At 36.5% G+C, this 16632-nt stretch overlaps 1 protein-coding gene across 6 annotated transcripts in view; it reads right to left on the bottom strand.

Moving 5' to 3' along the window:
- Positions 1–16632, bottom strand: part of ADK (adenosine kinase) — a 519965-nt gene that overhangs the window by 475285 nt on the left and 28048 nt on the right. For all 6 annotated transcript variants that reach the window (XM_069461107.1, XM_069461112.1, XM_069461110.1 and 3 more), the window contains exon 2: positions 14162–14236. In XM_069461107.1, coding sequence (XP_069317208.1) covers positions 14162–14236 — 75 coding nt within the window. The remainder of the gene's footprint in view (positions 1–14161; positions 14237–16632) is intronic.

The following is a 16632-nucleotide window of genomic DNA, read 5'->3' as shown; positions in this document are numbered from 1 at the left end:
AAACTCCTGGGCTCAAGCGATCCTACTGCCTCAGCCTCCCGAGTAGCTGGGACTACAGGCATGCGCCACTATGCCCGGCTAATTTTTTCTATATAGATTTTTTTAGGTGTCCATATAATGTCTTTCTATTTTTAGTAGAGACGGGGTCTCGCTCAGGCTGGTCTCGAACTCCTGACCTTGAGCAATCCACCCGCCTCGGCCTCCCAGAGTGCTAGGATTACAGGCGTGAGCCACCGCGCCCGGCCAGGAAATTTTTTAAATTTGGTACTTATAAGATGTCACTGTTTGGTTCTTGAGCCATATCAACAAAATGGGCCCATTTTATATCAACTTCCCATTTATTTGCTAATACATTTTATTCTGGCTTCTGTCCCATCATTCCACCATGATTTACCTAGCTAAGGTTACCACTGACATCCACATCCTATTGTCAAATATAGTGAACCCTTTTAGGCCTTATTGTACTATACATCTCTGTTGCATCTGATATTACTGACCACTTTTTTTTTTTTTTTTTTTTAAGAGACAGGGTCTCACTCTGTCACTTAGGCTTGGCTACAGTGGCACAATCACAACTCACGGCAGCCTCAGACTCCTGGGCTCAAGCGATCCTCTTGCCTCAGACTCTTGAGTTGCTGGAACTACAGGTGTATGCCACCATGCCCAGGCTAAATTTTTTTATCTTTATTTTTTTTAGAGATGGGGTTTCACTATGTTGACCAGGCTGGCCTCAATCTCCTAGCTTCAAGTGATCCTCCTACCTCAGCCTCCCAAAGCATTGGGATTATAGACATGAGCCACTGCACTTGGCCTATTGACTACTCTTATACAAACTCACTATACTTTGTGAGACCCTTAGTTCTCCTGATAAGCTCACTATTTCTTAGTCTTCTTCCAAAATTATTCTTTATCCATGTATCCATTAAATATTCTACCTTCCAGCCCACTTCTCCTTTTACTTTTCACCCTTTCTCTAGAAAGGCTCATCTATCAGTTGCTTTAAATACCAGCTACATAATAATAATGGTAATAACAGCTCCCATTATTGAATGACACTGTGCCAAAGTACATTTAAATACAATTAAGGAGTCCAATCATGACTCTTCCACCCACCAAAAAACATAAACCAAACTGTATCCTGAATATGCCCATCCATCTCAAGCACAAACAAAATTGAATTCAATCCCTTGACCCCCCCTACCACATCCTCCTCCCATACTTCCTGAGTTGTAAATACCCCCACCTACTCCGTCACCAAAACCAAAAATTGGAATGTCAGCCCTGCCTCCTTTACCCTCTTCATTAAATTAATCATCAAGTCTTAACCTTTATAACACTAAAGTATCATTGTACTCTCTCCCAACCTTTCTACTATAACTATTACTACAATGATCGGTCATCTTTCAACAAGTTTATTATAACAGCCTCCTCAAATCTATTGATCCACTACAGAGATAGTGATTTATATATTTCTAAAACATGAATCCAACCATGTAATCCCCCTGCTTAAACCCCTCAAGTGCTCTCCACTACCCACCAGGGGAAGAGGAGGGACACTTCAAGCTCCTCAGTAGCCAATAAGATTAGTTAACATATGCCAAACACACAAATTATCTCATTCAATCCTCAAAACAGGCCAGGCACTGTGGCTCACACCTGTAATGCTAGCACTCTGGGAGGCCGAGGCAGGAGGATCACTTGAACTCGGGAGATCGAGATCAGCCTGAGCAAGAGTGAGATCCCGTCTCTATTAAAAATAGAAAAAATTAGCTGGATGTGGTGGTGCATGCTTGTACTCCCAGTTACTCAGGAGGCTGAGGCAGGAGGATTGCTTGAGCCCAGGAGTTTGAGGTTGCTGCAAGCTAGGCTGACAACACCGCACTCTAGCCCAGGTGACAGAGGAGACTGTCTCAAAAAAAAAAAAAAAAGAAAAAGAAAATCCTCAAAACAATACTAATATTCCTATTTTATTCACAAGGACACTGAGCTTCCATAGATTAAGCAACATAACCAAGGTCACAAAGTCATAAGCAGCTCAAGAACATACGCTTAACTTTTATTCTATGTCACTGTAATGAAGTGATTTCTTTCCACATCTGTCTCCTCAGTTAGACTACTAGATGCTTAAGGGCAAAAAACTTGTTTTATTTAAGTGTATTCCCAGTATTTGGCAAAATGTTGACCCCAAAAACCATATGCTCCAAAAGTTTAAGCTGAAATAAACTGTTAAAAATGAATCTACGTTTAGGTAAGCCTTAGCATTTTCTTCAATATTCAAAGTCAGGTCTGAACTTCAAAGAATCTACAAGGATTCTTTTGCCCATAATATCTGGGCAAAATGAAGACTTCATAAATGAGTCTATGTTCGTTTAGTATCCATAATTCAGGTCTTTTTTTGAGGAAACCCCACAGCAACTCAGGACCAATTACTCAACATGTGAAATAAAATAAAGATTCAGAGTCAGAGCCAGGCGTGGTAGCTCATTGCGGCCTGTAGTCCCAGCTACTCCAGAGGCTGAGGCAGGAGGATAGCTTGGCCAGGAGTTCGAGACCAGCCTGGGCAACACAGTGAAACCTCATCTTTTTTAAAAAGAAAAAAAAAAAAAAAATTCAGAGTCAAGTACCAGTTTATTTCAAATTCTAAGAATTTAGAATTCTGAAAAAGAAGCAGAACCACCACAGACTATCTTGCTTTTAACGTAGGCCACAAGGTAGTCAAGTAAAAGAAAATATTCAAAATTCAGTAGCATTTCCAAATACCAGAAGTAATCTAGAATATGTTACTGAAAAAATCCTGCTCACAATAGGCACTACTTTATTTTTAAAATGGCCAGAATATACTAACAAAAAACGTATACCTCTAAAGAGAACTCTAATATTTTGCAATAAAACCTAAGTTGCACTATTTAAGCTCATGACCACTAATTATATATGACTGTTTAAATTTAAATTAATTAAAATGAAATAAAATGTTAAAACGCATCAGTTGCACTGGCCATACTTCAAATGCTCAATGAGACTAGTGGTTACCATGTTGGAGAACATAGCTATACATTTCCATTATCATGGAATTCTAGTGGACAGCACTGCTGTAAAGATACTAACTTACCCCAGATTTTGTTTTTACTTTAATCACTTTTAGATGGTTTGAATTTTTTCCAAAAAAATTATTTTTATAATTTTTGAAGCTAACAAATTTCACAATGATCACTACCATAAGACGTATAGATGTATAAGTCTAAAAAAGCCAATCTAGGCCAGCCATGGTGGCTCACACCTGTAATCCTAGTACTTTGGGAGGCCAAGGCAGGAGGATTGCTTGAAGTCAGAAGTTTGAAACCAGCCTGAGCAAGAGCAGGAAAATTTTTGAATACGAACAAAGTGTAGGGACTTGCCCTACCAGACATCAAGCCTTACTGTAAAACTACAGGAATAAAGATAGCGCTGTATTAGTTCAGGAACAGACAAATAGACCAATGGAAAAGAACTGAAAACTTAGAAACCAAGCTATAGATAAATAAAAATTGACACTATAGATCAGTGGGTAAAGGTTAGACTATTCAAAATATGGTGACGTAATAGCCGATTTCCCATATGGAAAAAATTTTTAAAAGCTGGATCTCTACTTCACAACATATATAAAAATCAATGCAGATCAATTAAAAACCTAAACATACAAAGCATAACATTGAAACTTGTAGAAGAAAATATAGCAAATTGCTTTATAAAGAATAACTATAAAAAGTGTCAGCAATTCAAAATTAGTTTTAAAGCAAAATAATTACACATATAGCTTTTAACTTTACATACGGAGTCTCATTTGGCATTCCAAGTATTTTTTCACCTTCACACCTAACATACACCCATTTATAGAAATAATTCATCTTTATTTATACAAAAAAATAAGCCTACATAAATTTATGTAAATCATTGGCATTTACTAATCAATACTAAAATTATGACCAACTATTTTTACTCTGAGCATTTTCTTTTATTAATTTTTAGACATGGGGTCTCACTATGTTGCCCAGGCTGGAGTGCAGCAGTCATAGCACACTAGGTCTCCTGGGTTCAAGTCATCCTCCTGCCTCAGCTTCCCTAGGGGCATGCCACCACATTCAGCTACTTTGAGCATTTTTGGAGTGAACATTAAGTAATATCTTTCATGTGGGCTTAGAATAATCAAGACTTACCTAAGGTTTGTATACTTATAAAGATTCAGATCTGTGAGAAAAACACTGTTTCCTCAACTACTCTAACTTTCCTTCATAAAACTATTTTCATTTCTAATGATGTTTTTTCTCTCCCAATTACCATTTCATTAATTCTGTGATTCCTCTTCTGTGATATTTACATAGTTGTCAGAAAAAACCAAGGCAAACCTGTCTTACACATTCCTTCCCTCCCTCTTCCATAGCTCTATAATTAGACCAATGCTTATACGTTCCACATTTCCTACTTCCCTCACACCCACTGTGTTCCCTCAGTAGGCTAGAAAAGATATTTTTTCAATAGCCTACTTCCTGCCACAAGTGTTCCTACCAATTCTTTATTCTTCTATTTTGCCAAATTGGACCCATCCAAATTGACTAATTTAATTTTGCTTTTATTTCAATTAGATAAAGATCCTTAATTATTCTTATTCCAGGGGAAAACCAGCTTTACAATCCTTATATAAACAATAAGAGGATATGCCAGGAGAAATTTAATTTTTGGATACCAAATATATATTTCATTACTATTTCAGAACCACGGCAATGCTTGCTCTATTCCGGAAACAGGTCAATTGTAGGCAATCTACCAACTTCCCATCCCCATTCAAATCTTTTGGTGATTGCTGGCCTCATACCTGCATTGTTTTAAAAGCTTAGTGAAGAAGAAAACTGTTGAGTCTTTCAATCTCTCACAAAGAACTGATCATCTACTCTAACACACCAATTAAAACTAACATTAATAATTTTTGGAGGAAATGATGCACATTTTTTTTCACCTACACTATACCAGTAATTGATGAGCAATAGAATTTCTTGGCCCTTTTTTGTGGATCACCATTCCAATTTGCAAAGGCCATTTAAGCATATGTTGGATCTTGTTTTTAAAAAAAAAAAAAAAAAAAACTAGTCTGTAAAATTAACAACCTTAGCATGTGGAAAATATACCTAAAAGCAAAAGAAGAAAGTATTACTCCCTCATCAACTTTAAACCTTGAATATTTACAATTCCATTTTTTAAAAGGCCTTCCATTTAAAAAATAATTTCAGTCAGAAACTATTTACCAAGCACCAAACATGTATGCAGCACTATGCTATGTAAGGTCCAAAGTATAGTGCAGTACCTTTGCACCAAGATCTTACTGTATATATAAAAAATTTACTAAAATTATCAAGACAGTTTTCATAACTGTCTGTCTTCACAGCAATGTTATAAATGCTGTACGCAAAACTTATACTATGGATATAATTATAGACCAAGTATAGAAAAGAACACTGTGCTTCCTTTCAAGTAAGAGATTATTAGAAAGCAGAAGAGAATAAGCAAATGAGAGCCAAGAAACCCAAAAGAAATAACCTAAGATCATCACATAAATTACATAAATTGTGAAAGAATACTAAAAATAAAGGATGAGACCAGCAATCAACAAAATATTTGAACTAGAGGAAGGTAGGATAATAAATTTACCCAGAAACTGGGCTAATCCCAAAAATCTAGCAGTTAATGATAAATATTTGTATATGTTTTAACTACCATTGATTTAATAATCTAGTTATGAAATAAAGGCAGTTAGTGTGTCATGGTAAAGATGAAACCAAGAATCAAGAGACAGAGATTCCATCTCAGGCTTGCAATGCTAACTATAATCATAGGCAAAACATTTAACTTCTCTGAGCCTGTTTCTTTTTTTTTGTTATTTGTTTTTATTTATTTTGGGGTTTTGTTTTGTTTTTTTTTTAGAGACAAGGTCTCACTTTGTCACCCAGGCTGGAGTGCAGTGGTGCAATTCAACTCATTGCAACTTCAAACTCCTGGGCTCAAGTGATCTTCCTGCCTCAGCCTCCCAAGTAGCTGGGGCTACAGGTATGCACCACCGCCCCTGGGTAATTTTTTAAAAAATTTTTTAGAGGTCTCACCATGTTGCCCTGGTTGGTCTCAAACTCCTGGCCTCAAGTGATCCTCCCCCCTCAGCCTCCCAAGTAGCTGAGATTATAAGTGGGAGCCACTGCACCCAGCTAAGCCTGTTTCACCTGCTGTAAGATGTATAAAGGGGATGAAATTATCTCTAGATTCCAAACTACCTCAAAAATTCTAGAAGTCTGTATTTACATATTTCCTACTATAATACATATAATAGTGAAATATATACATATACAGATACACATACCCCTTGGACTCTCACTTAAGCATGGTAGACAGACTAGCTACTCTCCCTTCTAAGACTCTGTTAAAATGACAATGAAGGTTCAAAAAAAGGTAAACATCAACAAGATAAAAGAGAACAGTAATATAAGCATTAATAGATTAATAGTCAACAGGTTTTCACAAATTTTCAGGAAAAGGAAAGCGGATGGGGAACAATAACTTAGCACAGCTAAAGAAACTAAAATGTCCAGTGCAACATAAAGAGGCTATAGATGACAAGTAAGCCTTGTCTACCTGCAGAAAGAAACCTTAAGTCTCAGCTCATGGAGGTACCAAGTACAGATAAGGCATGGAGCTAAACATAGGGGAATTGACTACCATTTCACCACCACAACTTAAAATTCCTAAAATAAATGAGGTTTATTCTTTGGAGAAATCAAACAGAATCACTTCTGAACTAAGGGGACAACAGAAGTAGGAAGGTACAGATGAAATTGCCTATTTACTTTTCATACCTGTAGCGCCTTTCTCTGGCCAGCTCTAAGAATAAAGCAACCAGGCTTATATCTCCCGAAAGGAGATTAGAAAGCTGCTCTATGAAGAAACTGAATAGACTCAGAGAAAAGGCTTCCAGGTATATTAGAGGTTGTTTCCCTCCCCCATCCCACAAAAAAGGTAGGCTTTCAGCATTATCAAGCCACAATAAAGTCCCATCAGTCAACAACCCAAGCATGAATACCAACCTTCCAATGAGTTTTTGAGTGTATATGTGTGTTTAAACATTTGTGCTTTATTTATTAGTGCTTTTTGGCTGTATAACAAAATTTAGCAGCTTAAAAAAACAGTCATCTCACACCATTTCTGAGGTTCAGGAATCCAGGAGTAGCTTAGTTTAGCAACTCTGGCTCAAAGTCTTTCACAAAGTAGCAGTCAAGCTGTCAAGCAGAGTGTAGTTATCTCAGGGCTCAACACAAGATGGAGCATCTACGTCTAAGCTTACTTACATGGCTGCTAGTCAGTGTCTGGCTGACTGTAGGCCAGAGGCCTCTGTGTCCTTACATAGTGGAAGAAAGGGAAGGGCAAAGGAGCTCTCCCTTTAACCCAGAGCTCTTTCATAAGAATGCTAATCTCATTCATGAGGGCAGAGCCACACCTCTTAATATTATCACATTGGGTGGGGGTAAGTTTTAACATGAATTTTGGAGGGGACACAATCATTCAAATTATAGCTGTACAGAACTTAGCAAACTATTCTGGGTAATTTATCCATACCCTTCAAATGTAAAATACTGAAACATAAGCTAAACACAGTCTACTGAAATCATACGAAACATTTTCAAAAGTATTTTGGAAGAAATGGTCAGGGATATAATATAGGCAAGTCTCTACATTTTATGGTCAAAAAACTTGCTTTTTATCTTAAGTATGGATTTCAAAATTGGGGTTAAAGATTAAAACTTTTTCGAAATAAAATAAAACTTTAGCTGCCCATTTAGGATCGGCAGCTAGTAAAACAAAGAAGTTACTTGAGTTCCCAATAGTGTCACCACACAGCTGGCAGGTCATAATCATTCTGATCACATTTGTGTGAATTTTTAAAGAGATCCAAAACATAGTGTTGAGTGAAAAACAGCAAATTACCTAAGATTACACACAGTATTATCCCAAATACATAAATCTCTAGGTTATAGATGCACAAGAGATGTCTGGAGGCATGTTCACCAAAATAGTAACACTGGTTATATATGTGTGAAAGTTGGTCATACAAAATTGAGCCATTCTTGTCATACCCAACTAAGACAGAGGCAAGAAGCCAGAGGGGAAAAGCACTCAGAGCACATAATATTGGTTCAAGAATTTATTTTTCTGCAGGCCTTGCTGCTGAAACTGTCTGTTGTAACCTGAAACCAGTTTTATCTAATAGCTACTGAAACCACCTGCTGTTGACTCTTAGACTAGTTTTACCCACTTTTACCTAAGGATGGAAAGGTTGAATCAAAGAGTATGTAGATTCCATCTGATGTATGTTTAACTTTTTAAGAAACTGTCAAATTGGGTGCATCATTTTTTTTTTTTTTTTTTTTTGAGACAGAGTCTCGCTCTGTTGCCCTGGCTAGAGTGAGTGCCGTGGTGTCAGCCTAGATCACAGCAACCTCAAACTCCTGGGCTCAAGCGATCCTCCTGCCTCAGTCTCCCGAGTAGCTGGGACTACAGGCATGCGCCACCATGCCCAGCTAATTTTTTCTATATGTATATTTAGCTGTCTATATAATTTCTTTCTATTTTTAGTAGAGATGGGGTCTCGCTCTTGCTCAGGCTGGTCTCGAACTCCTGAGCTCAAACGATCTGCCCACCTCGGCCTCCCAGAGTGCTAGGATTATAGGCATGAGCCACCGCGCCCGGCCGGGTGCATCATTTTACATTCCCATAAGCAGAAAGTTCCAGTTCTTCCACATACTGGCCAACATTTGGTATGCTCCGTTTTCATATTTTAGCTCTTCTAATATATGTATAGTGGTATTTTCATTGTGCTTTTAATTTACATTTCCCAAATGACTAAAGATGGTGCATAACTTTTCTTGTGATTATTTGCCATCCATATATCTTTGGCAAATGTTTATATATTTTGCCCATTTTTTAATTGGGTTGTTTCTTTTCTAATTATAACAAATATAAGAAAATATTACAACAAAGTAATAAGCTCTTTATATATTCTGAATACAAAGTCTTAATCAGATATATGCTTTACAAAGATTTTCTCCGAGCCTGTGGCTTGTCCTTTTATTCTCTTAAGTGTCCTTCCCATAGCAGAAATTTTTCATTTTAATGAAGTCCAATGCATCAATTATTTTCTTTTATAGAACATGCTTCTGGTATTTACATATATAAGAAATTTTGGTTTAAAACAGTCACAAAGACTTTCTCCTATGTTATCATCTAGAAATCTTTAGTTTTAGCTTTTACATTAATTTTATCAGTTAATTTTGTATGTGGTACAAAATATGGATCCAAGTTCATTTTTTTGGTACATGAAGATCCAACAGTTCCAGTACCATTTGTTGAAAAGACAATCCTTTCTCCACTGAATTGCCTTGCTTCTTTGTCAAAAATCAGTTGTTCATTTATGTGTGGGTCCATTTCTGGATTTTCTATTCTATGCCAATAATCTATTTTTGCATTGACACACTGTTTTGATTACGATAGCTTTATAATCTTTGAAGTCAAGGTAGCAAAGCTTTTTGTAGATTCCATTAAATACTCTACATAGATGATCATGTCTTCTGCAAATAAAAACAGTTTATTTCTTCCTTTATAATCTGGGTGGCTTTTGTTCTTGTCTGATTGCAGTGACTAGAATCTCCAGTATCACTGTAAACATTTTGAATAGAAATAATGAGAGCTGACATCCTTGAATTGTTCCTGATCTTAGAGGAGAGTATTCAGTCTTTCAGATAAGAATGATGCTATTAGGTTTCTCCCTAAAGTAACATTTATGAAGTTAGGCAAATTTCCTTCTATCCCTAGATTATTATTGTAAGGCTGGTGGCGGGCACCCCTCCCCTCCCTAATGGAAAAAGAAGAAGCACCTCCTCCTCCATACCTGCCCTAAAGCTGAAACAAAGAAATTCCTCACTCTTCCCCCGCCCCCCCCAAACCTTCCCTCCAGAGAAACTCCCATCTCCCACCCCTAAAAAACATACATAAGCCCACCCAGACTTCTGGACCGGGCGGCTTCTCTGGTTCCACTCGTGGGACCATGAGGCTAGCCTGGGTGCCTCTCTTGGGACCCATTACCCCTACCCGGGAGCGCTCCAATAAAGTCTCTTTACTTATCCCTTTCAACTCTGCTCGTCTTTCTTTCTCTGGCACCGACCACTCTGTTCTTAAACCCTTACAATTATAAGTTATTTATTTTCAGGACTAGATATTAGTTTTTGTCAAAAGGTTTTTCTGTGTCTGTTGAGATGATTTTTTTTTTAATTTTTTAGTCTGTTAATATAGTGAATTACTCTAATTACATTCCAAATGTTAAACCTTCTTTACACTCCTGATACACTACTTAATTCTGCAACAAATTATATATATAGTGCGGGTAGCATAAACGTGGGTAAGTCATTTTCAACTTGCACTATGACTTCGAATTCAAAGCTGGAAATGCTTAACTGCAGATAGATAACAGAATGAAAACATATCAACCTTAATATAAAAATAAAAAATATAGTTAACAAGAAGTTAGGAAATAGAAAGAGGGAAGCAGTAGCTGAAGAAAGAACAGGGGCAGCAGTAATTTTATCCTACATAATGAGAAATCAAAGGATTCTATTGAAAGATGCTAGAACAAGAACTTTAAGAAACTTAAGTATATTATTTAAAAGTACAAAGTAACCAGAAGAACTACAATTACTAACATTAACTATATACAGGAGTGTTTTCTGATTTGTATCTCATAACCACAGGAGGTCTACAGAAAAACAAATTTTTTAAAGCTAAAAGAAAAAATAAATTAAAAAAATGAAATTTGTATCTGAATGTCTTAAGACACATTTTCCAGTTTATCCTAGGCCCCCAACCCCTTTCCTATTATATTACAATAGGTCAAATTTACACATGTATAAGTTCTTGCCTGACCCTTTGACATTTGGGTTTATTCAAATATAGTTACAGGGGTAACCTCCAGGATGTCAAAAAAAGCTTGTTAAAAATTGTCTTTCCAGGCCGGGCACGGTGGCTCACGCCTGTAATCCTAGCACTCTGGGAGGCCGAGGCGGGTGGATCGCTCGAGCTCAGGAGTTCGAGACCAGCCTGAACAAGAGTGAGACCCCGTCTCTACTAAAAATAGAAAGAAATTATATAGACAACTAAAATATATATATACAAAAAATTAGCCGGGCATGGTGGCGCATGCCTGTAGTCCTAGCTACTCGGGAGGCTGAGGCAGTAGGATCGCTTAAGCCCAGGAGTTTGAGGTTGCTGTGAGCTAGACTGACGCCACGGCACTCACTCTAGCCCGGGCAACAGAGTGAGACTCTGTCTCAAAAAAAAAAAAAAAAAAAAAAAAAAATTGTCTTCCCCCATAATCAGTAATATTTCCATACACTAGCAATGAACAATCCAAAAATGAAAGAAAACAATTTCATTTACAATAGCATCAAAAATAATGAAATATCTAAGATTAAATTTATTCAAAGAAGTACAAGACTTATATACTAAAAATCTAACAAACATTGTTGGAAGGATTTTTAAAAGACCTAAATAAATGGAAAGATGTTCTGTTAGTGACTTGGAAGACTTAATATTATTAAAATGGCAATACTTCCAAAATTGATCTATAGATTCAATGTAATTCAAATCAAAATTCCAACTGCACTTTTTACAGAAATGGACAAGCTGATCCAAAAATTCATATGGAATTGCAAGGGATCTTGAATATAAAAAACAATCTTGAAAAACAACAAAGTTGGAGAATTCACAATTCCTGACTTCAATATTTACTGCAAAGCTACATTAATCAAAACAGGGTGGTATTCGCATAAGGATAGACATAGATCAATGGAATAGAGAATCCAGAAATTTACCCATACATCTATGGTCAATTGATATTTGTCAAGGGTGCCAAGACCATTCAATGGGGAAAACAACAGCCTCTTCAACAAATGGTGCTTGAGACAACTAATTAGATTTTCACGTGCAAAAAAAATGATGATGAACCCTACATTCATACCCTATACAAAAAATTAGCTAAAAACAGGTCAAATATCCAAATTTAAGACCTAAAACTATAAAACTCTTAGAAGAAAACAGAGGAATAAATCTTCTTGACCTTGACTTTAACAACAGATTCTTAGATATGACAGCAAAAGCCTAAGCAAAAAAAGAAAAATAAATTGGACATCATAAAATTTAAAACTTCTGTGCATCAAAGGACAAAAAATTAAAGACAACCCACAGAATGAGAGAAAATGTCTGCAAATCATACACTAGCCAGAATATAAAAAGAACTTTTGCAACTTAACAACAAAAGACAACCCAATTAACAAATGGGCAAAGAACTTAAATAGACATTTTCCCAAAGATATACAAATGTCCAATAAGCAAATGGAAAGATGCTAACATTCATCAGTCATTAGAAAAATGCAAATAAAAACCATAAAGAGATATCACTTCACACCTATTCATGTGGCTATAATTTAAAAAATGGAAAAGAACAAGTTTTGGTAAGGATGTGGAGAAACTGGAGCCCTTATATTAATACACTGCTGGTAGGAATGCAAAATAGTACAGCTGCCGTAGAAAATAGTTTGGTGGTTCCTCAAAAAGTTAAACACAGAATTACCATATGACCGAGCAGTTCCACTACTGTGTGTATACACAAGAGAAATGAAAACATATTTCCACACAACAGCTTGTGCACAAATGTTCATAAAGCAGCATTGTTCATAACAGACAAAAATAAAAACAACTCAAGTGTCCATCAACCAATGAATGGATGAATACAATGTGGTATATTCATCCAATGGAATATTATTCCACCATAAAAAGGAATGAAGCACTGATAAATGCTACAACATGAATGCATCTTGAAAGCACTATGCTAAATGAAATAAACCAATACAGACACAAAAGGTTACATATTATTGTATGATTCCATTTATATAAAATGCCCAGAGGGCCGAGCATGGTGGCTCACGCCTGTAATCCTAGCACTCTGGGAGGCCGAGGCGGGTGGATCGCTCGAGCTCAGGAGTTCGAGACCAGCCTGAGCAAGAGCGAGACCCCATCTCTACTAAAAACAGAAAGAAATTATCTGGCCAACTAAAATATATATGGAAAAAATTAGCCGGGCATGGTGGCACATGCCTGTAGTCCCAGCTACTCAGGAGGCTGAGGCAGTAGGATTGCTTAAGCCCAGGAGTTTGAGGTTGCTGTGAGCTAGGCTGACGACATGGCACTCACTCTAGCCCGGGCAACAGAGCGAGACTCTGTCTCAAAAAAAAAAAAAAAAAAAATGCCCAGAATAGGCAAATCCATAGAAAAAGAAAGTATATTGGTGGTTCCCAGGTAATTGGGCCAGAGGAGGGAATAGTGAATGACTGCTTAATGATTATGCGGCTTCATTTTGGGATGACAAAAACATCCAGAATCAGATAGCGGTGGTAGTTGCAAGACATTGTGAATGTACTGGTAGTCACTGAATTGTATGATGAATTTCATGTCATGTGAATTTTACCTCAATTTTTTCAAAAAGTGGTTTTTCCTGGGCACAGAATTTGGAGTTTGAGAGAGGAGGGAGATCTTGATTTCTCTTCATTAATCCCCTTTTTCTACTTAACTTTTCCATGTCCCCTTATCTGAGGACACAAACTAACTTCTTAGCTAAGCTAAAAACACTGAAAGTGACTATTAAGAGAGAAATAGTGGAGATTCATGGCCTTTGAATTATATCCTGTGTATTCTCATCTTCTCTAATCGTCTTTCTTTCTTCTCTCATTTATACTATGGATTATAGATTTAGTTCACTGATAGTAATTTAAAAATTGGGGAATCAAATCCTTAGGTAAATCACATATACTTCTTCCTTTCAAATAATAAACAATAAATTTTAAGTGAAAACAGCAATCAGAATGAACAAATGTAAGTTTTCCCTGGGAAAATTGTGGTTAATTACTCAATAATGATAGTGCACTTGCTACATTCGAATTCCCTGAGTTTTCCTCCAACTGAAGGTATTTGACAGTAAATTAACTTCTAAGGTTTTCTATAGATAGAATTTTCACATAGTACATATGAAGAGTTTAATACTTACTTATCAAGGAAATCTTTGTCCACTACAGCAGAGATGTCAAGCAGAGGATTTCCCATTCCAAAGAGGATATTTTCACTAAAAAAATACAAGCAGAATACAAATGCAAGTCAGAAATACTTCTGAAAGTTGGTATGTAAAATACACACAAATATATCTTCATTTCATCCTGAAAATAAATGTAGCAAAGGCTTATTAAACCTTTGATTTGCTTATTACATGTAGAACATTTTAGAAATACCAAAGCCATTTAGGAAAAAAAATGACTTCTGAATTGGATGAAATAAAATATAACAAAAGAAACCAAATCACACGATTTTATTCATAATATTCAACAGCTGATGATTGAAGCTCATTATCAATAATTTCAAAGTTCTTTTTTTAAAAAAGACCTATTACAACAAAGTCCTAGACTCCACAAACATTATGGACAATAAACTCTCTCTAGCTAGTAGGATATCCAACTGCCGAGAGCTATTAGAAGCCAGGAGTGGAGGTGCACACCTATAGTCCTAGCTACTCAGGAGGCTGAGAGGCAGGAGAACCACCTGACCCAGGAGTTCAAGGCTGCAGTGAACTATGATTGCACCACTGCACTCCAGCCTGGGCAACAGAGAGAGACCCTGTCTCTAAAAAATGAATGAATGAAAGTTATTAGGGAGCAAGTGGCAAGACCTGGAGGAGCCCAAGCATGAGCCCTACCCTTGACAAACTATAAACGACCGTATAGCACTTCACAATGGGTATCAGAGATGATAATTATCCATCATGTTTACTGAGTGATTTTGTGATTCTAGATTCTGATCTGTGAACACACTGCTGCTTCTCTCAGGCTCTTATAAGTCACGGTTGATTCTATAGTAAAGTTAGATTTTTAAAAGTTCTTACATGGAAAATGAAGTGATATAACACTAATTCAAAATAGGTTTTGCTAAGTTAAGAATGAATATTGCACTTCCTAGAATAATCACTAAATGTCAATATATGGAAGTATAGCTAAAAATCCATTAGAAGATATATTAATAAAATGAAATACTAAAATATGCTCAATTTTTTAAAAAGGTAAAAAAGAAAAAGCAAAGGATAGGACAAATAGTAAACAGAAAGATGGCATACTTAAACCCAACTATATTAGTAATTACATTAAATGTAAATAGATTAACCACTCCAATTAAAAGATAAAGACAGCTACACTGTATGAAAAAAAAAAAAAAAGACCCAAGTTACATGCTATTTAGAGGAGATACACTTTAAATATAAGGACATGGGGAGTTTAAAAATAAAAGGCTGGAAGAAAGATATATCATAAAAACATTAATCATAAGAAAGTTGCAGTGGCTCTATTAGTATCAGACAAGATAGACTTTAAAACATAGAGTATCACCAGATATAAAGGGATTTCATACAAATAGGTCAAGTCAACAAGAAAAGATAACAACATGAAGTGTATATGCACCAAATAAAAAGGTTTCAAAATACTTGGGGAAAAAACTTGAGAGAAACAAAAGAAATAGACAAATGTACAATCTTAGTTCATTTTAACACTCCTCTTTTATTAGTAATTGGTAAAACAGGCAGACACAAAAATAACTAAGGAATCACCATCCTAAAGAAATAAAAACTTAGCTTCACACAGAAACCTGGACAAAAATGTTCATAACAGATTTATTTATAAGATTAAAAAACTGGAAACAACACAAATGTCCTTCACCAGGTGAATAAACAACCTGTGGTATACCCATAATACGGACTACCACTCAGCAATAAAAAGGAATGAACTACGAAACACACAGCAACTGGGATGGATCTCACAGGCTTTGTGCTGAGTGAAAAAAGTCCTATCTATGGGTTACATACTACATAATTCCATTTACGTAACACTCTCAAAGTCACAAAATTACAGTGATAGAGAACAGATCAGTAGTTACCAGAGGTTAAGGCTCAGGGAGGGGCATGATTATAAAGACATAACATGGGCTGGGCGCAGTGGCTCACACCTGTAATCCTAGCACTCTGGGAGGCAGAGGCAAGTGGATCGTTTGAGATCAGGAGTTCGAGACCAGCCTGAGCAAGAGCAAGACCCCCCCCCCCCAGGTCTCTACAAAAAAGAGAAGAAATTATCTGGACAACTAAAAATATATAGAAAATATTAGCTTGGCATGATGGCACATGCCTGTAATCCCAGCTACTCGGGAGGGCTAAGGCAGAAGGATTGCTTGAGCCCAGGAGTTTGAGGTCGCTGTGAGCTAGGCTGACGCCACAGCACTCTATCCTGGGCAACAGAGTGAGACTCTGTCTCAAAAAAAAGACATAGCATGAAAGAGTTTCTTTGTGGTTACAAAACAGTTTGATACTCTGATTGTGCCAACAGTTACACAAATCTGGACATGATAAAATTTTATAAAACTATACACCACTTCTTCCCCAATAAACAGAGTGTATTAAAAAAACTGGTGAAATTCTAATAAGGTCTA

This window comes from Eulemur rufifrons, chromosome 28 (assembly GCF_041146395.1).
Source record: "Eulemur rufifrons isolate Redbay chromosome 28, OSU_ERuf_1, whole genome shotgun sequence".
Classification (NCBI taxonomy): Eukaryota; Metazoa; Chordata; class Mammalia; order Primates; family Lemuridae; genus Eulemur; species Eulemur rufifrons.
The sequence above is the reverse complement of the archived record's forward strand: the minus strand, read 5'-3'. Positions and strand labels throughout refer to the sequence as shown.